Raw genomic sequence first — 23,593 nt, forward strand, 5'->3', positions numbered from 1 at the left:
TATTTCTCAAAATTGTCTGATCAAAACTAAGAGAAAGCCATTTAGCCAAAAAAAATTAATATACAAATTTCATTTCAATAATTTATGTGCGGAGAGCCAAAATCAAACATGCATTAATTCAAAAACGTTCAGAAATTAAATAAAAAAACTAGTTTTTTTAACTGAAAGTAAGGAGCGACATTAAAACTTAAAACGAACAGAAATTACTCCGTATATGAAATGGGTTGTCCCCTCCACAATCCCTCGCTCTTTACGCTAAAGTTTGACTCTTTGCCACAATTCTACTTTTTAAAACAATTAAAAGCTTTAGCGTAAAGAGCGAGGGATTGCGGAGGGGACAACCCATTTCATATACGGAGTAATTTCTGTTCGTTTTAAGTTTTAATGTCGCTCCTTACTTTCAGTTAAAAAAACTAGTTTTTTATTTAATATCAAAAAGGAGGATCTACAATATCTTAATAACAGCTGAGGGTATTGAGAAAAAACTTTTAGGATATGTCAGGGAAGGGGATTTTGAAAAGTAGTTAGAGGGCGGCCAGCCTTTGTTCTATGCCTTCTTAGTTTTGATCCCTCTAAAAATATTGTTTCGAAATTTTGAAAGAACGTCTTGTTCAAAATAGTCAAAAGCTCAAATAATTATGCCAGTGGGGATGATGTAGCTCTCAACAGCTTTTTAGAGGGATTTTGAACACAATAAAGCAAACTGTTTGCGTGTTTATTGTCAGAAGGACATATCATCAACATCTAAGGAACGGTGGAGGTTATAAAGTTGAAAAGTTGCAGGGAGTGTTGAGGGGAATCTTGAAGAACTATCAGTAGTAACAACCCCTGTCAAACACAACCCCTGTCAAACAGCCAAGCTTTTGGGGATGACATGTTCCCCAACCCCCAGGGTACGGATCGCAAATTATGCAATTTGTACATTTTTACATACAGGATTATTATTGTGAAAAGGGAGAATGTTTGTTCCTGGGTGTGTCCAAAAAGCCTAAGGGTATTAAGCAAAACTTCAGAGAATGTTAAGGGGTATGTTGAGCTAAATTCAAAGAAACCGTATGTATCCAAGTTATCAGAAAGGCCTAACTGCAAAATCTTTCGAACAGGTAAGGACATTAACTTGAAACTTTTAGGGCCACTACTACTATTCCTAGTACTGCGGTTGCAAATGACGCTGTTTGTGACTGCAACTGTAGCTACTTCCAACAGCAACCACTTACAATTGTGAACTTTGAAACTTGTATGTTGAAAAAATATTCCTTTAATATTTTAATACTTTAATGGAACTTTGGTTCTGAAAAAAAAAACTTTGATGTTTACATGGGGAATGTTGAATAACTTGAAACTTCCTTAATCAAAAATTAATAAAAAAAACTTTGCAAAATAGAAGTTTTTCAAAGAAAATTGAAGAGCTACACTAAACTTATAAATTCCCATAATAATTTAGACTATAAACGACGAGAAATTACTATTAAAGAATAAATGAAACCCAAAAATGAACAGAGCTTAAACAAAGAATCATGGCAAACCAACATACAACAAATACTAATTTAAATGAATAAATTAATCTTAAAACAAGTAATATTTAAATTGAATCTTCAAACCAAACTTGAAATGAACAAAAATCACTACTAACACGAGTTTGACTACTGCCCCCTTCCCAACTCTAAAAGTCTAAAGCTTACTGTGTCATTGACGCTTTAATGAAAAGAAAAATCTTGTTGTCATTGGCACTTTACTGAAAACAAATCTTATTACAAATATTTTCCTTTGCACTTGTTATAACATTGAAAATAAAAAGTACAGTTAAATAAAATCTTGAAATGCTGAGCCTTCGGCAATTAATATCATTATATATCAAATATTCAGTTTAATTTTTTTCCAAGACTGTTTAAGACACATATAGCTTTCAGTAAAACACAAATAACTCAGTTTTGTTTTGCGGATCAGAATCGAAGTAAGATTTTGACAGTAAGTTTCTGAGTAAGTTTATTAAGTTCAAGCTTTTGAGTACGTTTAAGGTTTTGAGTTTTGAGTGTGAAGGCAGATTTCCCATCGCGCGATAGAAAAAAAGAAATCATCCATGCTGGTGAATATTCGACTCCCTCTAGTTTCGAAAGCGTTGTGGAAATTTACACTCTTGTCTCGATGAAGGGTTTTGGTACTTGTTTGGGCGTAGTGGTGCTTGTTCGGAGTTATGTCCCATACAAATTGGCACACGAAGAAGACGTTCCATGTGCCTCTTGATATCTAGCCCGCAGCCGGAGGAATCAAGTAAACCTAAGAACGATTAGGTTTGCAGCCATCCTCCTGAATACCTATTGCTACATCGAAACCCTAAATACAGCCTCGGATACAGCCTCATCTCAAGGCCCTTTTTGACTGGGTACCACTCAAGAATAATCTCTTTGAACATCATTGACTAAAATAATATTAATGCGGCCACCGGACGTCCTGAGGCTGAACCAATCTGGTTCTAAGCTTTGTCTAGCTAAAAAATGAAAAAAGAATAATGTAGTAATGGCGGGTGTCATGGAACCATATCTTCCTGGTAATTTTGGAGAGGACTTTGGAAAAGGGCACACATTGGGTTAGTCTGATGGCAGTAAGAGACAAGAAGGTGTCGGTACCGAATAACACCGCAAGCAAGGTCCCTCTGTCATTAGCACCAACAAAGCCCAGAATCCAGAGAGCAATACTTGATGGGGAACATACAAAAGTAGCCGTCCTTAGGTGTTGTACCCCCAGGAATTACGCCAAGAAAGAAAATAAGGACTATTTTTTACTCTATAAGCTCCAACCTTTCTTCAATGCCAACCCATTTCTGCCTTATCCTTCTAGGGGTTATGAATGCTAACATTTCACCTAATGGGATTTCGCCATTGGGCCTGTAACATTGCATATCCTATGTACAATAGAAAGGGAATCTGCTGCCTGACCCATAACTTGCTTGCACTTGAAGCAGGACCCTGAGTAGTGTTCCGTTTCAGTTGTCATCTTAAATTCACGTAATTTACAGGATTTACGTGTTGGAATCTTACCATACCAAATACATGGTTTCAGAGACCTGAAATACCTGACTATGCATGGTAGAGCAATAATGGATCAAACTAAGAAGATAATCGATTGCATTATCATACGCTGACAATGGCTGTCGTCTGTGCAGACATGTCTCTCCTATTCAGCTGTCCAACAAGAGAACATCGATCAAAGACTGAGTAAAGCCAAAATTAAGATTGGCCAGACTTTGAATCTTTAATTTGAAGGATTTTTTTAAGGGTCGGGCTACCGTAACAATTTTTCTTTGGGTGGGGGGGGGGCTATGGATTTTCACCTGCTGCCGTCCTAGCCGAGTAGTTAGTACGCTAGACTTGACATCCTTTGTCTGTAATGACAAGGGCTCGAATCCTGGTGCCGCTAGTTATTCGCTTTCGAATCGGGGCCAGTAGCGTCACTCTCTAAGCTTAACCAAATCGACCCAGTACCTGGAGAAATCTAGGGAGGGTAAACCATAAGGTTATGCGAAGGGCCATGAAGGGCCATTCTGGCTGAAGGGCCATGAAACGGAGATCAGCACCACCGGTAGGGACTGTAAAGTCCAACGCCTCATTCCTATTTTTAAAGATTAGTTTACAAGTTCTTATAATATTTTTTTAATTTTTTAGGAGAAATAGTCGTTTACCTGCATTATTACGACCAATTTACTAGTCAAAGGAATATTTCGACATGGGAAAGGGTAAGCACAAGAACATGTCTATAGTCGTGGGGAGAACTCAGCATTTTATTTATTTCTTCTTTATGTTGAATGGTATTGGTACTTTGAAATATTTTATTCAGGCTGTAGGGGCAGGAGTGTCAAAAGAATTTGTTATGGGTTAAGGCTACCAAACAAGTTCGAGAAATATTATTTAGTAGTTGAAAGAATGGTCTTTTACCTGCATTTTTCTGACCAATTTACAAGGGAATATATCGGAGGGGAAGGGGGTAAATACAATAATCCGCCCTTCCCTTCGGGAATACAGCCCTGATACTGCATTCAGCAAGACCAGTTCTGGGTGAAGGACCCATTCTGGGCCGATGACCAGATTAGAAGATCAGACAGGTAGCAGAAAAATATTTAGAATACAAAAAAAGGCCTACACTGCCTTGGGTTGATTTAATTTGCCTTCGACGCTATCGACATAATATCACTGTGGCTGATCTTTCAATCTCTTTCGTCAATCTCTTCTAAGAGCCAATAAAGCTGTTGATCTCTTCTCCTCTAAGAGCCCTGCAATAACCCTGAAAAAGCTGTTTTTGTAAATGATTACCTCACCGCATGTTTCAAAATTTGAAAAGAGGTTTTGCAAACCTACGCTGCTGCAAAACCCAAACACTGTGCAGCTGTTTGGCATCAATTCTGATGTAAGGGTTCTGTCGAAGGTCAACTTTGCTATTGTCTACTTCAGAAAAGCTTGGTATAAAAAAATGGTAATGTTATGGTAAGTATTGGTAAAAATGGTAATAGGGAAAACGGTAAATAAGTAAAGGTAGTAGCGGTAAGTAATAAGAAATAGTCGCAATTAAAGGAATTTATCCTTTTGATGGTAAATGGAGGAAATCCAAGATTATAATGCCAAATCAGAAACAAGCCAGGGGGTGTTTGCCATTTCGGTCTCCTCATTCAGGTATAATAGGTTTTTTGTTTCATTTCTTGGGAGGATGGGTATACTAGCACAAATTTTAAAGCTACAAAACACTGGCAAACTGTTTGAAAAAAAAGGAATTGCTTTGTTTCGTCATTTAGGTATTTTTACCTAATTTTAGGTATTTTAAGTAATGCAATTCGGGATCAAATATTTTAAATCGGGAATTAAGCAGGGTGTGTTGTATTACCGTTCATATCGATTATTTTGATGAATAATGTCGGATATTGTCTTAAGGAGCGCAGGAAAGGCAATTGGAGACCACAGAATCAAATGGGGAGACAAGACTCTCCTAGACTTAGATTATGCTGATGATTTTAGCATCTTCAGGGAGCTAGAATAGATTTGAAAATTAATGTTAAGAAGACTGAGTCACTACGGCTAGGAATAAATGAATATGAAAAGGTGACGTCGAGTAACGAAAAGATTGATCAGGTGGAAAGAAGAAACACATAACACTAGCGATTTTTCGACAAGTTTTTAGCCATCACTTGAATTTATTCATATGTGTATTAAAGAGCAGCACTCTTACTTTAAATTTTCACCCAATCAGTCATTAGGAAGCAAAACTTCCAAGGGTGTTGAACCTTCTGAAAATGGCAAATTTTTACCGTGTTAAAAGCGGTAAAATCATTTAAAGTTCTGATAATAATAAACTTTTTAAAGTGCTACGCCACTTACCTGAGTAAAATTTGCATGAAAAAGGATAAATACTGCCCAGCTATATGTATGTCTATATCTTGATTTATCCAAATATAGATGAACACTAAACGGAATATATACAATCATAACCATGGCATCAACAACAGCAAGGCCAGTTAAAATTAAATTTGTTGGTGAAATCATATGCTTCCTTGTCAATATTACGATAATGAGAGTATTTGCAACAACTCCAAAGCAGCAGACAACTATACTGGTCCACCCATGGTAATAATCTGTGTAGGATAAGCCGAAAGATGCAGATTCACACATGTAGATGTTCTTGTCCATCTGAAATAAAAACACATATTACTTGTAGTCTAACTATAAATGACCACAGAGAGCGGGACAGGAACATTCTCTCTAATGACATTCTAATGACATTCTTCATTCTCTCTAAAACACAAGTACTTTCTTTTAGGTAAAGGTAATCTTTTCGTATAACCTTATCTTCCATCTGGGAAATATATTAGAGTCCTCTCGAATCCATTGTAATAAAAAGGCTTCCTCAGTGCAAGCGCAAAGGAATTGTCCCCTAAGGGGAAAGCAGGTACGTACGTGGGAATTTTTTAGGGGGGAGGGGTAGCAAAAAAAGGTTCAATATATTAAATGTAGACAGAAATTGTTGCCCGAGAGGTGGGAAACCTTAGCTCTCAGCAGGGACAGCGCTACGCACAGTGTCCTCTCCACTGTTCATAGTGCTCGCTTACCATGTCGAAAACACTATTGTAACAAAGCAATTTTCAGACCAGTTATTTGATCAGCTAATGACCAAATGTTCAAGTCATGATCTTACCATCAACTTAGCCAAGTCGAAGATAATTCGTTTCAATAGAATATAGATATGCCTCTAGTCCCTTTCCCGATTGTGAACGAAATGAAAATCTTAGGAGTAACTTTCACTAGTGACTGTAGCTTTAGTGCCCATATTAATTTAACCGTCCACAAGGCTAATGCAAGCCTTCTGACACTTACCAAAATGATGCGTTTTGGGTGTGATACCAAACTTCTCCTCCATGCCTACGTGTGTTATGTTCCCCCGTTTCTCGAGTTCGCGTGCCCTGTGTGGGGTTCATCTGCTATCCGCACGGCGTATCTATTACGCGACATAGAGACCGTCAAGAAAGAAGCAACAAGGATTATACTCCAAAACCGCGACATAACCTATGACCAAGCCCTCGCGAAACTCAGTTTATCTCCACTTAAAGTCCGGCTTGAGCACCTGATTCAGCAATTTGGAAAATCCGTTCTAACCAATACGAGCCACCAATCACTACTAACTGAACCCGCCCCTCCCGTTAGTCGAACACAGTTACAAAATATCAATCCTGTCAAAAGCTAGGAGTCTGAAAAAAAAACTTGATTTTCAAAAATAAGAGTTAAATTCCCCTACTGGGCCAGTACTATAATGAAAGTTGCGCCATCAATTTCAACATATTAGATTACATTCAGCACAGCTCTGTTGTACGGGGTTTCAAGCTACCATCTACAAAAATATGGAACTTTACACTCTCTTTTTTTTCGAGAAGGAATATAATGGATGTGTATTTATTTGTTTGTCTGTTTGTTTTGCTTTTTTACGTTTTTCTTTTCTGGGAGTTATTATATCAAAGCAATAGGGCTAGAAAATCAAAAGATGGCTCATATAGCAGAAATTAAAAGTTATAGCAAAGTTTTTAAGAAACCAAAGAAATTGCACCACAACAAAGGGGAGTTTTGCCTTTTTGTGGCACCGAATGGCATTTCTGAGGTAGCAAATTGATTTGGAATTATTGGAAAACAATACATTAAGCTTACAAGTTTCAGATGTTACAAGCTTTGAGCCGCGAAGCGGCACATTCGTTGCCAGAGAGTCCTATCGACCGTATAAAATAAACGGTTAATATCGACACTTGTTTTAAAATTTGATTTATCCAAGTTGACTAACTTGATGTTTGATAAAATCATGCACAATAATGCATAATTTCATAGGCAAAATTCCGTATAAAATAAGTTTTTGATAAGAATGAAAGATTATACTCTACTGGTTGATTCCATACTAAGTGGAAGGAAATATAATTGGATTAAAGTATACAAGGATAAAATAAATATATATTGGTTAAATATTGTGGATTAAATATGTACAAGTAAAAGAAAAGAGAAACAGTTTTGAGGATAATCTTTTCCTGGTCCAAATTTGTAGAGGAATTTCTCACTTCTGTTTGAATGATAGGATTCCTCTTTACTTTGTAAACATCAAATTAAATCCCTGGCTAAGTTTGCAACAGGATTTCACAATCTCTTCTGACGAGAGAACATCTAAAAATGCGTCACTGAGGCCAGTTTACGTCTGTGGAAATTAATTTCTAGCCATCTCCATTTTGGACCAATCAGGGACCCATCATGCTTGTAAAAGAGGAAGTAAATTATGACCAGTGAATAGCGATTATGTCTAGACATTGGAGTCCGACGTTTTCCCTTCAGAAAACCCCCTGTCGAAAATTCCCCAGAAATTCCCTCCCCCTGCAAAAAATCTCTATTTGGAATATTTTTCTCGCATAAAATACTCTCCCTCCCTCAGAAGATTCCACCCAAGAAAATTAACCTCAAATGTAAAATTGAGCAGCCAAAGGAAAACTAAGACAAATAATAAGAATGAATAAAAGATTAAGTTTGTACATCAGCTATTCTGAAGGAGGGGAAAGTATTATGAATGGGCGGGGGTCCTAAATCTCTATGAGCTCTTTGATAAATATAAGCATATATACGTATATATGGGGGGAAGTAGGAAATAATGTCTTATCTCCCTTGATTTACACTAAGCCTGGATATGGATACTGCACGGGGATGCCTTCATTCCTATTGCAAAACGAAATCATCCTCTACTTAGGAAGCCCCGCATCACTGCATCTGAACTCAGTTATATTGCTTCTTTTATATATTTATTTCTAGTTGCCTCGAAAATTGTTTTGTTGGAAACAATTTTTTGGTTTTTTGTGTTTTGTAGGGTTTTTTTTTCTTCTCATATTATATTTGTAACTGGTTTTTCCAAGTTTCAGTTTTGAGTTTAAGTTTACAAATCCTAAAACGGGTAGAAATTAAAATGAATATCTAATTCAAACATGAAAATAACTGAGATTACTATAAACAGGAGTTCGGTCGCTGACCCCCCCCCCCCACCATAACCTTGAACCTTCAATTTTGTCGTCATTTGCTTTTATTGAAAACTGTTTTTATCTAACAAAGCCGTCTACCAAAAAACACTGGTTTTAGAAGTGTCCTATAATATTTCAAAACATTGGGAAAAAATGAGAAATAAGAAATAACGACTAAAATAATAGTAGTGACGTCCCAATTACTTCGACAATGCCCCTACCCACTACTCCTTTCTTCCTTTAATGGTTTTAGTTCAACAACGACCCCTCAAGACACATGTGTTATTAATTTTCTAAGAGATGCAGGTGTCTGTCACGTCATAGGGGATATTTTTTCTATGGTTGCTGTGCTTAAGAAGCCTAAGAGTGTAATGAAAACCTTCAGAGGCTTCTATACCCTAGGATTGCTTTGGTTTTACCTAATAGTTTCTCATAGTCCTCTAAAAACCTGCAGGGTCCACTAAATAAGAATTTCCTTGGTCGTTATGATTAAAAACCTTCATGTCCCCTACCAAATCTAGATTCCCCTTTAAAAACCTTCATGGGCCCTCCGAAGTAAGGGCCTAGTCCTTAAATCGTCCCAATATGTTCATGCTTTTCCCGCCATTTCCTATTAAAAATTCTCCGTGTAATACCTAATTTTTAGTTAGTATAACTTTCTATATTGAATTAACAGCTAAAACCCATCCCCCTCCCCCACAGAAAGTTTTACACTGATAGAATAATTTTATTTTCCCGCAAATCCATTATTACGCTATTAAACTGATTTCAAGCAAGTTTCTAAAAAAGGCATAAGCTGGGTTAAACCCTCAATGATGTAAATCCTTATTTTTTACCGAACAGCTGCTATTATATAGGAGGGGGCATCTTGTTGTCTGCTAAATCAATGCATTCAGAGAGATTGCAAATAATTACCTTACGACACGTACTATACATACCGTTAAATACTTACTGAAAAGGACTCACCCTAAACACTTGCATAAATATATTTTTTGTTTGGGCATTAAATGAAAGGAGTGGGTAATTATCCTTCATTATGCTAAAAAACAAACCAACGTCTTTTTCTGACAATAATAATGAGCTCCCCTCCCCTTCACCCCTAGTTGTAACCCTGAAGTTTACTGATTCAGTAGCTTTTTCCTCTAGCATATTCTATATTACCTATTTCTGATAAAATTGTAGTTTAACTACTTTACATTATCTTGAAAAAGAGGGGTGGGAAAATGAGATGAATCTACTGGATAATGTATACCTTGAGAAGGTATTTTTAGGCGCATCTCAAACCTATTTTGTCACTCTTTAAATAAATAAGCACGAAACCCAGTATTCACAATTGTAGCCTAAATTTCCTTTCCGATAGTGATAAAGAAGCGGTGCGTTTAAATACTACATTTAAACGACGTTGTATAAAACATTTATAGCTTTATTGTAGCATGACTAAGGACAAAAAATTAAATTGGAGAATTAAAAATACTTAGGTAGATTATTTGATTCTATTTTCGATTAGTTGAATACTTTACTTTTGTTCAAAAAACTTGTTTTTTTATTTATCGTAGAGAAAGCGTCAAAACTATGGTTTTCTAGCATGGATATAGAAAGGGTGGGGGTGCTGTAGGGGATGAGTTAAATCTAAATGGTGGATGTTTTGAAAATAAGATGTAGTTTTTCACTACATGAAAAATTCAATTTAATTTGTTTTTAAGGAAAACCCTGACTAATACCCCCCTCCCCAAAAAGAGAGTGAGGATTATGCATAGTGCCTAAGAACCAGTCCCATTACAGGGGAGAGTTCTAGGCCATATGTGCTCCACATGCAAGAAGTCACCGGGCCTTCAAAACGTTCACCTTATGACAGTGAAGCTGCCGGACCCTCTACAACCTCCATACAAGGCGAGAATGCACCTCCTTTGGCCTGCAAGTCCCATGACACTCAAGCTGCGGTGTTTTACATGCCCTTCAACCAGGATGGAGCTCTTGATCTGAATATAAGTAACATATGTGTGTATGTGTGTGTGGGCACTGTTGTTTGGATGTACAGCATTAAACTTAATACATGTTATATATTTGTAATCAGCATAAAAATACAATTTTTTCAAGTGTTAATTATTATCAAAATTCTTTTTTTTTTTATGGTTTGATTTACTACTGGCCGGAATCATTCCTTACTTACAGTTCCTTACCAAGAAGAGCTCGATACTTTACCGTGACGTATTTTACATGCATGTTGAAATGTAGGTAAAATATAGCAGGATCCCTCCTTTCTTCATTCTTTTTATTTTTCTCAATTTCCCTTTGACTGCTCAATTTTACATGTAGGGTGAATTCTTCAGGGGCAATTGTCGAGGAGGGGGGAGCTTCCGGAGGAGATGTTCCAAGGAGATATGCCGTAGTAAATATTCAAGGGAAAATTTATCGGGGGATCTACTGACCCTTTGTGAAAACAGCTTATGCTCAATTCTGCATATCTGTACATAATGTTACGAAACTTTAAGTGAATTAATGAGTCATTAAGTGAATAACATTAAGTGAATTAACACTTAGTTAAATCAAATTTAAAATAACAATCAATATTAAACATTGATATTGCCTGGACTAAGTGGCTTTTTAAAAACAAATGCGCCACCATGCGGAATTACTTCATTTGAAATGATCTGGATGATTACTTGATCTGAATGAATGAATTAATGAATGAATGAAGATGATTACTTCATCTGGGAAGACCAGCATACAGTATTTTAATAGCTTTTAAATCGAATAATATTTCCCAATTTTCAATAGTAATCAATTTTACCTATTTGGGTAAAATCGTAGTTTGATGGCACAATATGGTAGGATTCTCATTCCCGTGGCTAAGTCTTTCTAATTACTTAAAAAGGAACTATAAATTTTAATTTCGCTTTAAATTAGCCCTGTCTTGGTTTTCTAGAACAATTGGTTTGATACGATAACCCCTAGAGGAAACACAAACCAATTAATGCGCATCCGTGTTTTTTCTTCCGGGATGAAAAAAAAAGGAAAATTCTACATTTTTGTAGTTGGGAACTTAAAACCTCTACAACTGGATATTCTGATATCCTGAACTTCATTATTGGATTTTCATCAAGATCACTCATCATTTTCGGATTATTTTCCCCTTTTTATTGAAAATCATACAAATGTTCTCAGGGTCTTAGCTTTTGACGGATAAATCTAAACTTGATATTAAAAGCGATAAAAAGCGAATTCTATTGATGAATTTAATGTTGCGGCAACTCCCCCCATGGTAACATTAGCCCGAATAGCTCCTTACTAACAGTTCGCCGCCAAGAACTGTTTGACAGTGAAAAGGAATGAACTATTGACATGATTCGTTTAGATAGCATAGTTGATTTTCCTCTGAACTGCATCATAAGTAGGAGACAAATATAAATTATTATTATTTATCTTCAAGGAAATACGCATATAAAAGTTATCTATAAAACGTAATATTCTGGCAATAACCAAATAAAAAAAAAACTTCCTTTTAGTTGGATTGTTTTCTTTTTCATATGGGAACACCCTTTTAGTTTTTTTTCTTTTTTTTATAACTAGGAAACACCCTTTTTATTTCAAGGTAAAAGGATTTTCATGATAATGAAGGGTTTTTGTTTGCATTTCTATCCCCTATTGTAGGTAGCTAACATATATAATTGATATTTAGTATTCACAATTAAAAAAGATATGATGGTCCAGTTTGTTCATTTTAAGCAATTGTTAATTTACTTTTTGTCCGCTAGGTATTATGAAACGACGGTAACACCTTTTGTAAATAGACTCATTAAATTTGGTATTTTAAACTTCGCTATGTTTTTTGTTTAATTTTGTATGCGTCATAGACATTAAAAACGATATACCTACTATTGAGGCAAAAATTACGGATTTACGCTCTTGAAATCTACTCATAGCTATGGCGTCACTCATATAATTTTTATTCAAGATAAAGGCTCTTGAGAATTTTCTAAAACTCATAACCTGTCTCTAGACTGTTTTTTCAGCCCAGAAAATCACAGGATGCCAGTTTTCCAAAAAAATATGGAGCCATTTTCGGGAAAAATTACTAAATAAATAAATACAAAACTATTGCTCGTTTAAAGATATAAAATGGCATATATATGTATTTGCATATGCAGGGCCACTGATAGCATTGATTTGTCTCAAAACAAAGACTTACCCCTCCCCCTTAAAGGCATCCTAAAGCTCCTCTTATTTAGTAAGCGCTTTAACTGTTTTATGTACCAATAGCGTGAAAATTATTTCAGAAAGATAAAGTTTAGAGACGGGGAAGGGGGGGGGGGTTAAACAAAAACAGGAGAATTGTATGAAAAATAAAGGAATCATAAGATATCTTAATAACTTTAAGATTAGAGGAAGGTCTCGAGGTCCCCAGTATACATTCTTGGCTTTCGAGGGGATTTTTGGATTTTTGGGGTACAAAATTGATTAAAAAATAAGCACATTAAATAGAAAGTATGATATATAATAGGGAAAAACACAAAAATCATCAAACTTGAGTCGAACGGTTTTACAGAAAATATGAAGAAAAATTGCAAACGGTTAAACCAGGCAATACGTAATGTAAGTATAATCTCTGTGGGTTATATTTGAAGTAAAAAAGAGATCTCGCCATAGCTTAGAGACAAATTCTTGCCTTTTGTCGTTGATTTTGCCCCAAACATGGCCAAAATGATGTCGAGTGGAAACTCTGAGAACTATTGAAAGCATATTAATATATCTTCGTAGTCTCATAGGGCACAATGGCCTGCCGCTAATGCAGTCCGTAAAAATATAAGTTTTTATAAGTCGTTCATCCAATAAAACTAATAACAAAAGAATCTTATAGTTGAACCAAAGCTACTAGCACGGAAGCCATTGAGTTCTTTCACTATGGGGGGGGGGTCTGTGCCTAGGGCATCAAAACAGTTTTGTAGGTCATGCAAATTGGAAAATAATCAGATGATTTACCGGAGCGATCAGAAAAATGATTAGAAATTATAGCCTTTTTCAAATGAAAGTACGCCATTGAGAAGTTTTCAGGGTGAATCGTCTGCAAGAAATTTTACGGAGGGGGGATTCTTCAGCGAAGATGTAATTTTCCTGAGGAAATTTTACGAAGGAGGTTTATTTTACGTTATAGGACAGATTTAACCTATGACCCTCTTTCAATAGCAGGAACATATAAAAATATAGGGTGAAGCGTGAAGCATAGGCACAGAGCGCTTCCACTTATCAGGGTTATTTTCCATAATCTTCCTAAAAGCTTCCCATTCATTTTGGGAAAAATATTTCATTTTGATTTTGGGAAAAGTATTTGATTTTGAAAAGTAAATTGTCTACATAATACTTGTTTCTCTAAGCATTGTTATGAAAATTTCAAAATTTAATATAAAGACAAAGGTCTTAGGATTGATGGTAGCCCCCATATATTTTGGAAAACCCTGGGTGGCAAATTAAACATTAACATAAATTCAATACAAAATAAAAGGTTTTTCTAATGAAGCAAGGTTTTTGGAAATGTAGGTTTGGAAACTGTTTTGGTTTTTGAAAATCATAAATTAAATAAAGAATAGTAGGTTTTCCTAATAAAGTTAGGTTTTTGAAAACATAGGTTTTTCAAATGAAGAACAATAGTAAAACTTAAAACAAACTTAAATCTTATATCTTTGAGGGTAGTTCCCCCTCCTTGAACCCCCAACCCTTCATATATGCAAAAGATCGCAATTTTACCCCCAGTACTTCAAGAACAAAGGATCGAACAGAATGACAGTTGTATTAAATATAACTTTTTTTACAATGCCTGAGAAGTTGAAGGGCTAATTGATGTGCCCTTTAAAAGGTAATATCTGAAAGGTAATGAGTATAAAACAATTACAATTACCTAGTGGCTATATTTGTTGCACACAAAAATTCTTTCAATGAAGCCCCATCAAAAATACAGCGCAAAAATTGCTGGGTTAAGGATGGGGTCAGTTCCCCTCATAGAAGGAGTAACTTTATGCTTGCTTCAAGTGTTAACATCATTCTTTACTTTCATCCCGAAAAACCAGTATTTTAATTTATTATTAACTATTTGCTATATTATATCAATTCTTGTCAAAACATACCAGCAATCTCTCCAACTCCACCCTTTAACAAAAGAGTATTTTCAAACTAAGGGACAAGAAGTATCTTACCTTGTTAGCTTCAGTTGTATATTCAATCCATCCATCGGAAAGGTTAACATTTTCCATCTGCTTAGACAACCTAAAAAGTAAATCGTTTTATCCCCTGAAATTAAAAGTGACATAAAAATGAAAAGACTGGAAACTACTTGCTTTTATAACCCTAAAATTGATAGCTATATCAAAAATGAATATTTCTGTTAATTGAGTAATAATAATACAACTAGAAAGACATTAGCTATTAGAGAAGGACTGAGCATAACTTTTTATAATTATAAGATTTTCTGCAATTTTCAAAGATTACCTTACGTTATCAGAGAAAAGCCCAAAAGAAGCTCCTATACACATAAGTGGCAATGGATATATTGAGCAAAAGCAAAAATAGAAGCAAAAATAATTTTTATTCTTGCAAAAAGGATTAATTTGCCGGATGACTAGTGAAACCAGCAAATTCACCTGGGCCCTTCAGTGATGGGGGGCAAATGGAATTTTCATTCAACCATTTACTATATTGAAGCAACAACAGTACGTGTTAGCGTCCTGTTGCACTACTCTAAAAAAACAAAAAAAAACTAATAATAAAACAATAGACACATATAATAGTCATCCAAACTTGCACCAACACACAATCTCAGATATAAACAAGAAAATCGAATTAAGATGCGCTAATTTGTTAATTACAGAGGGAAATATAACAGACATGGGTATGCTAAGGCTCTACTCAGCTTCCTTGATCTTTCTATTCTGTTTGCTACTGGAATTTTTCTCCTTATTAAAAAAAAGAATTGAAAAGAATCTTTGGAAATTATGTTGGATTTCGAATTATGTTTGATTTAGGAATTATTGGATTGATTATGTTGGATTTTTTTTGCATGTTACTTCACTTATTAAACTATTGTATACTGCAACTTAAAAAAATAACAGCTTGATAATAATAGGATAATAAAAAACAGAAACACGCATACACATAGTAAAGCAAAACAGCACAGAAATTCAGCATTTCACCTAGTGTAGTACTGCTACTACTCCTACCGCTAACAACTCGCCACAGCACCACACCACCTGAGACCAACACAGCTACGGAGGCTCCTCCTCCATCCCAATCTATTCAAAGCATCTCTCTTTACTCTCTCCCATGAAGTTCCAATTTCTAATAAATCTTTCTTTATGACATCGTTTCAACCCATCCCCAGACGACCTACTTTCCTTTTAGCCCTAGACGGTTGGCCGAAAAGGACAACGGTCTATTATTTAACAAAACGAATGTTTTGCTAAATAATTATGAGTATTGAACTGATTGAGCTAACACTGGGAGAGTGATGAATAGCAGATTGACTCATTAAAACTCAAACTTGATTACAGATACGGGTATATTCACTATACAACTGCTCTGGTATACCTAGAAGAATGGTCCTAGAAGAATGATAGAGGATTATTTTAAACAGAAAATAAAACTTTTAGTGCCCTTTTTGAATAACCAAAAAAACCTCCTCACCGCTGCGGACGTGCTTGGCCAAAAAAGGAACATCCAATGGATTTTTTTGGGGGTAGGGGAAAAGTAAAGAAACAAATATGTTTGATAGTTTGAATTAAAAGGGCGCAGATATTCTGTTAAATTTAGGATTTTGACTGGGCTCGAGCCCCGAGTTCCTTTATTTTTTTTTATTTAAACCGTCTTTATTTCTTTATTTTTGTTCAAAATTTTAAAGCTTTCCTTTAATCTTATAAACAATATCATAAAACGTATCCTTGTTGACAATTTTAAACTGTTAAAACAGAAAAAGCTTTATTATTACTCAAGAAGTCTATGTTTGTTACATATGCGAAAAAACGCATATGCTAACCTAATATTTAAGCCGCGAGTTAGACAATATTAATAAAAGGTTGAGCTATTCCACTTCAACATCACTGCAAAAGTATGTTATTCAATCTCAACCGATCTCTCTCTCTCTCTCTCTCTCTCTCTCTCTCTCTCTCTCATTCTCTCCCCCTCTCTCTCTTTCTCTCCCCCTCTCTCTCTCTCTCTCTCTCTCTCTCTCTCTCTCTCTCTCTCTGTCTCTCCCCCCTCTGTCTCTCCCCCCTCTCTCTCTCTCTCTGTCTCTGTCTCTCTCTCTCTCTCTCTCTCTCTCTCTCTCTCTCTCTCTCTCTCTCTCTCTCTCTCTCTCTCCTCTCTCTCTCTCTCTCTCTCTCTCTCTCTCTCTCTCTCTCTCTCTCTCTCTCTCTCTCTCTCTCTCTCCCTCTCAATCTCTTTTCTTCTCCACTCTCTCTTCTCCTTTCTGTCTTTTTTCTTTCTTTGCATTGTTTGTGTGATGGTCGATTAAATAGAGATTGGCACCGTCAGTTTGGATTAAGAAGTCTTTACCCTTTTTTTGCCTGCTCTCTCTCTCGCTAGCCCCCCTCTCAATCACTCCCTCTATTTCTTTATCTCCTCTTGCTCTCTCTTTCTCTCTGTCACTCACATTTTCTCTCCTCCTATTTATCCTTCTTCTGTAACAACAAGATAAAATATGATCTATTTCAAAAATATGGCTGTCACACGCCCAAATGGGACAGATTCGTACTTCAGAACCAATAAACACAGAAAATAAAAATAGGCAAATATAACAGAGCTGGCCAGGAAAAAAAAATCCTGATTTCGTTTGTTTGACTGGCAGAAAAGGAGAACTACCTCTTCAACGACCAAAATAAAAATTCTAAGTAATATCATCCCCACTCTTACACAAAATGTATTTAGCCTCTTATTGGACTTTTGAAAGGAGTCAACGAATAAAAGGAGCAATAATATTCAGGGTCTAGCTTTTTTTTTTACATCACATAGACACCTAAGCAGGCCTTATTTTCTTAGACGGGAGAGGGACAATATAAAAATTGTTTGATGACTTGAATGAGTAGTGCCCAGGAATTGCGAAAATTTAGGATTTTGATTAGGTGAAGAGGAGACCTTGATGCCCTCTCTTCTGTAAATATCCCTCTCCTTGTTTTGTCACTAAAGTAATCTGTGTTTTGGCTCCTAGACTAATATTTATTCTAACAAGCTTTCCATTTGTAACTTTATTTCCCTTTCCTAGCTAATCTGCATAAAGAAAAACTAAAAATTTAGGCACAGAACCTGACAATAAAATGTAACAGATTTCAAATACGACGTACACAGGCCAGAACCAAGATTCTGAGGAGAATCAAAATATTTACGGTATGTTTTTATACCGTACTATTAGGTAAATATAATATTTACCTAATAGGCGAATTAACAAGTATTTGACATTGGCGGCCTCATTTCGTTGAGAAAATATTATGTACGTGATTTGAAATGAAGATGAAAGGAATAATGAAACTGATGGTCATGCTCATAAAAGGGAAGTAATTAAATTTAGCTTGCGTGGCATTGCCGCAAGTTAAAATTTAGTAAAGGCAATAAGTGGAGTAGACCAATATAACAATTTTTGGCACGAAAAAAAATTTGGAATGTGAAAAACTTTAAATCATGTGTCAATTCCAAACATTTTTTCTGCGCAAAACACACAAAAAACATAAGAATTACATAAGACTCAAAGTAACATTTATGCTTATTTTATTCAAAGTGACATTTATGATGTGCTATTCAAAGTAAAATTTATGCTTATTTTAGGACGCCTCCCTTGTTGAAATCGGCAAGGCCCATCCACCCCACACGTATGTAGTATTTTGTTTCAAGAAAAACATTTTGGGCTTGGAAAAACTTCAAACAAGTAAAAAATGGATTCTATACAGGGATTGCAGGGATTTTTACTGCAAATATAACGGATTTTAGGAGTATTGTAGAGTTTCGACGTTCAAAGGAGTGGTTTCAAGCCCCCCCCCCCCCCCAACGCCATCTCTTACATGAAACTTCGAGTTAAATTCCAAATGCTTAGCTTTCAATGACCTCTACATCTGTCCTCAGTAGTGATGAGTAAATGGGTCCCCGAAATGAATCAATTGCCTAAACAGTTCGCACCTCATTAGCATACTCCAAGAGGCACAAAATTAGCTTAGTACAAGAGATACATAATTTACTTACTTACATGAGCTCATATTCTTCTCATGCTATTTAAAAGGACGTATGGAAAGAACTTAAAAACCGCGTTCCGTTGAACAATCTTCTTGTATAAAGATCCTTCTGGATGAAAGATTTTCATCAGTATTTGTCCAGTGCTTTAATTATAAGGAATTATTGAAGTCGAGATAAGGCTTTACATGTAAGTACTTTCGAATTCATGAGCTATTAAATTTATAATGCCTCACCTTAGTTTCTCCTTTAAGGAATCCAATATTTCATAAATCAAAATTTACATATATAAAGGTCAATATTACAAGTCCTTACCTCGAAACTATAGTTCAAAGTGACCTTTAGATATTCAAGTTCAGTTTTGGTTTTACTGTTATCAAATTTACCCATCTAAAATACTTTGATAATATTGATATGTTAATCCAGAGTAATTATTCTTGGCAGCCTAACGGAGTTAAATTGAATGTCACAGCTAGCGTTACCTGGATAATTTCTGAAGTAAAAAAAAAACGGAAGAAGTGCCATGTCAAGAGGACACATAATGAAGTATTTTACTGGAATTGATTCAAAGCAATCATTTTCATTTTTTATGATAATATTCTATATACCTTTTATTTCAATAAAAATATTTTGTTGTATTATCTTTTTATGTTTCCATCATTTTCGTGGTGCACTAGCAACACTAACGTTTAGAATGTTTTTCAAAACAGTTGGAGACGTAAGAAAAAGAATTTTCAGACATAGAGAGGCATAGATACTACTAGCGGGCTAGATACTAGTAGATACTAAGAATCTGAGGTAGGTTAACAAAATTTTTACCAATGATTGAGAGAGATTAGCTGGCTTTTTTCCAAAATCCACACTGACAGGCAAACAGACGAGTTTATTCTTTTTAATAATATTCTAACATCATGGGAAAGAACACATATTGAATGCCTCGAGGTTTACGCTAAAAGATGAAACTAAGACCAAAGGAATCTTTGAGATTTTTTTTTTCATGGGTCAGAAATGCAACAATGGAACACCTCTTTTATTTTTTCATTTATTTAAGTGTAGCTTCTAAATTTATAGTTGAATAAATGAAATAAATGATTCCTTGAAAAATCTGTATATTTAGAAGTATCGGAGTATCTAAGATACTTGGCTTCTAAATTTATAGTTGAATAAATAAAATAAATGATTCCTTCAAAAATCTATAAATTTAGAAGTATCTAAGTATTTAAGAGATGAGACCAAGACCAAAGGAATCTTTGAGATTTTTTCCATGGTTCAGATATGCAACAATGGGACACTTCTTTATTTGTTCATTTGTAGACGGTTTCATCTAAGAGATGAAACCATGACCAAAGGAATCTTTGAGATTTTTTCACGGGTCAGAGATGGAACAATGGGATACTTCTTTTATTTTTTCTTATATCAACAATAAATTTAGAAGTATCCAAGAGATGAAACCAATACCAAAGTAATCTTTGAGATTTTTTTCTTGGGTCAGAGATGCAACAGTTGGGGCACTTCTTTTATGTATTTATTTATTCAACTATAAATTTAGAGACTGTTTCATCTAAGAGATGAAACCAAGACCAAAGGAGTCTTTGAGGTTTATTCAGGGATCAGAGATGAAACAGTTGGGACACTTCTTTTTATTTTTTCATTTATTCAACTACAAATTATAGTAGACTACAACTTTTAACCACAATGTTGAATACAACAATCTCGGGTATTTGGTAAATTTCGAGTCTTTCAATTGATGACCGAGTACAAAGAAAAATAAAAAAAGCACTTTTGCATAATAAACTCATCTATTAGGCAAATTCTCAGTCTTTTAGTTGCTGCCTGGAGATAAAAAATAAAAAAAGTGCTTTTGACTACAACAAAGTCAGCTACTTGGTAATATTGAGTTTTTAATGGGTGACTGAATATCAAAAATTAATAAAAAAAAAACACCTTTGAATACAACAAACTCAGCAAGTAGGCAAGTTTGAGTGTCTTATTTGCCGACTGAGCATCAAAAGTTTAATAAAAGCACTTTTGACTACAATAAACTCAGGTAGTTGATTAATTCCGAGTGTTTTAGTTCTGGCTGAGTACAACAACTTAATAAAGGCACTTTTGTATACTAAAAACTCAGCTAGTAGGTAAATTCCGAATGTCTTAGTTGCTGACTGAGTTTAAAACAAATTCAATAAAATCACTTTTTACAACAATAAACTCAAGAAGCTGATGAATTCCAAGGGTTCTCCATACTGGGTGAGCACCAAAAATTAGTAAAAGTGATTTTGATACAGCAAACTCAGCTACTTGGTAAGTTCCGAGTCTCTTAATTGAAGATTGAGTCTAAAAATTAATAAAAAGACACTTTTTGATATAACAAACTAAGCTAATAGGCTTATTCCGTGTGACTTAGATACTGACTGTGAATCAAAAATTTAATAAAAGCGCTTTTAACTACAATAAACGCAGGTAGTTGATAATTTCAAAGTGTTTTAGTTGCTTGTTGGGAACCAAACAAATTAATAAAAGCACTTTTGACTCCAGTAATTTCAGCTATTTGGTAAGTTTCGAGCCTTTAAATTGGTGACTGAGTAGCAAAAATTTAATAAAAAACACTTCTGGATACAAAAAACTCATCCAGTAGGCAAACTCCGAGTGTCTTAGTGGCTGAATGAGCATCAAAAATATAATAAAAGTACTTTTGACAACAAAAACTCACGTAGTTGATAAATTCAGAGTGTTCTACTCACCGGCTGAGTACCAGAAAATTAATAAAAGCATTTTTGACTGCAAAAACTCAACTAGTTGGTAAATTCTGAATCTTTTAATTGCTGACTGAGCATGAAAAAATTAATAAAAAGCACTATTGCATACAACAAACTCAGCTAGTAGGTATTTTCCAAGTGTCTTAGTTGCTGACTGAGTATCAAAAATTTAAAAACACTTTTGACTACAATAAACTCAGGTAGTTGGTAATTCCTGAGTGTTTTACTTGCTGGATTAGGATATGAAAACAAAATCTTTTAGATAACAAAAACTCAGGTAGTAGGTAAATTACGAGTGTCTTATCTGCTGAGTGAGTATCAAAACTTTATAAAAGCACTTTTTACTACAATAAACTCAGGTACTTGTTAAATTTCGAGCCTTTATATTGGTGACTTAACATAAAAAAAATAATGAAGAACTACTTTTGCATACAATGAACTCAGCCAGCGGGCGAAGTCCAAGTGTCTTAGTCGCTGACTGACAATCAAAAATTTAATAAGAGTACTTTTGACTACAATAAACTTGGCTAGTTGATAAATTCCAAGTGTTCTACTTGCTAGCTGAGTACCAAAAAAATAAAAAATAAACGCTTTTGCATACAACAAACTCAGCTAATAGGCAGATTCCGAGTGTCTTAGTTGCTGACTGAGGATCAAAAATATCATAAAAGTATTTTTGAGCAAAAAAATTAATAAAAGCAGTTTTGACTACAACAAACTCAGATACTTTATAAATTTCTAGTGACTATAAAAAAAAAAATATAAAAAAAGCGCTTTTTGTATAGATCAAACTCAGCTATCAGGTAGATTCCAACGGTTTTAATTGCTGAGTAACATAAATTTAATAAAAACACTATTGACTACAATGAACTGAGGGATTTGATAATTTCTGAGGAATTGTGTTGTTGGCAGAGCAACAAAAAATTAATAAAAGCACTTTTTAGTACAAAAAAATTATCTACTTGGTCAAATTTTGAGTCTTTTAATTGTTGACTGAGAATAAAAAACTAAATAAAAGTAACTTAACGTACAACAAACTCTGCGTTGCAAACTCTAGTAGGTAAATTCCGAGCGTGTTTTCTGCTGACGGATTATCAAAAAACTTAATAAAAACACTTTTGACTAGAATAAACTGAAGCATTTGATAAATTCCGAGTGTTTTATTTGCTGACTGAGTACCATAACTATTAATAAAAGGTCTTTTGATTATAATAAACTTAGCTGCTTGGTAAACCCCATTCGTTTATTTTGTGATTGAAAATCAAAAAATTAAATGAGAGTTCTATAGCATGCAACAAACTTGACTGTTAGTTATGTTCCGAGTGTCTTAGTTGCTGACCAGCTATCAAAAAATTAAACAAAAGCACTTTTGCATACAAAAATAAAAAATTAAGAAAAAGCACTTTTGACTACAATAAACTTAGGTAGTTGCTAAATTCCGAGTGTTCTACCTGCTGGCTCAGTACCAAATTAAATCAGTAAAAGAACTTTTGACTACAACAAACTCAGCTGCTTGGTAAATTCCGAGTCTTTAAATTGGCGACTGAGTATCAAAAACTAATAAAAGGCACTTTTACGTACAACAAACTTAGCTAGTAGGAAAAATTCTAATTCTCTTAGTTGCTGACTGAGTATCAAAAAATTTATGAAAGCATTTTCCACTGCCATAAACTCAGGTAGTTGATAAATTTCGTGTGTTTTAGCTGCTGACTGAGTGCCAAAAAAATTAATAAATGCACTTTTGACTACAATTAACTGAGGGAGTTAAAAAATTCCTAGTGTTTTAGTTGCTGATTAAGTGCCAAAAAAGTAGTAAAAGCACTTTTGGCAACAATTAACTGAGGGAGTTAATGAATTCCCAATATTTTAGTTGCTGGTAGAGTACAAAACAAATAGATAAGACATTTTTCACTACTGATGAACTTTTCAAATATGTTTATATTAAATTTTTGGCTACTCAGCTAGCAAGTAGAACACTCGGAATTTATCAACTACTGGAGTTAATTGTAGTCATAAGTGCTTTTTTTATATTTTTGATGTTCAGTCAGCAGAGGCACTCTGAATATACCTACTAGCTGAATTTGATGTATGCAAAAGTGTTTTTATTTATTTTTTGTATTCA

The 23,593-nt window shown here is 34.8% G+C and overlaps 1 protein-coding gene across 2 annotated transcripts in view; it reads right to left on the reverse strand.

Annotated features, from left to right (window-relative positions):
- The window catches only part of LOC136028368 (G-protein coupled receptor dmsr-1-like), a 97,021-nt gene that overhangs the window by 56,588 nt on the left and 16,840 nt on the right, over positions 1 to 23,593 (reverse strand). For both annotated transcript variants that reach the window (XM_065706160.1, XM_065706159.1), the window contains exons 2-3: positions 14,704 to 14,773; positions 5,364 to 5,672 (exon numbers count right to left, since the gene is read on the reverse strand). In XM_065706160.1, the coding sequence (XP_065562232.1) occupies positions 5,364 to 5,672; positions 14,704 to 14,760 (366 nt within the window). In that variant the 5' untranslated portion in view covers positions 14,761 to 14,773. The remainder of the gene's footprint in view (positions 1 to 5,363; positions 5,673 to 14,703; positions 14,774 to 23,593) is intronic.

The sequence above is a fragment of the Artemia franciscana genome, chromosome 6, assembly GCF_032884065.1.
Source record: "Artemia franciscana chromosome 6, ASM3288406v1, whole genome shotgun sequence".
Lineage (NCBI taxonomy): Eukaryota > Metazoa > Arthropoda > Branchiopoda > Anostraca > Artemiidae > Artemia > Artemia franciscana.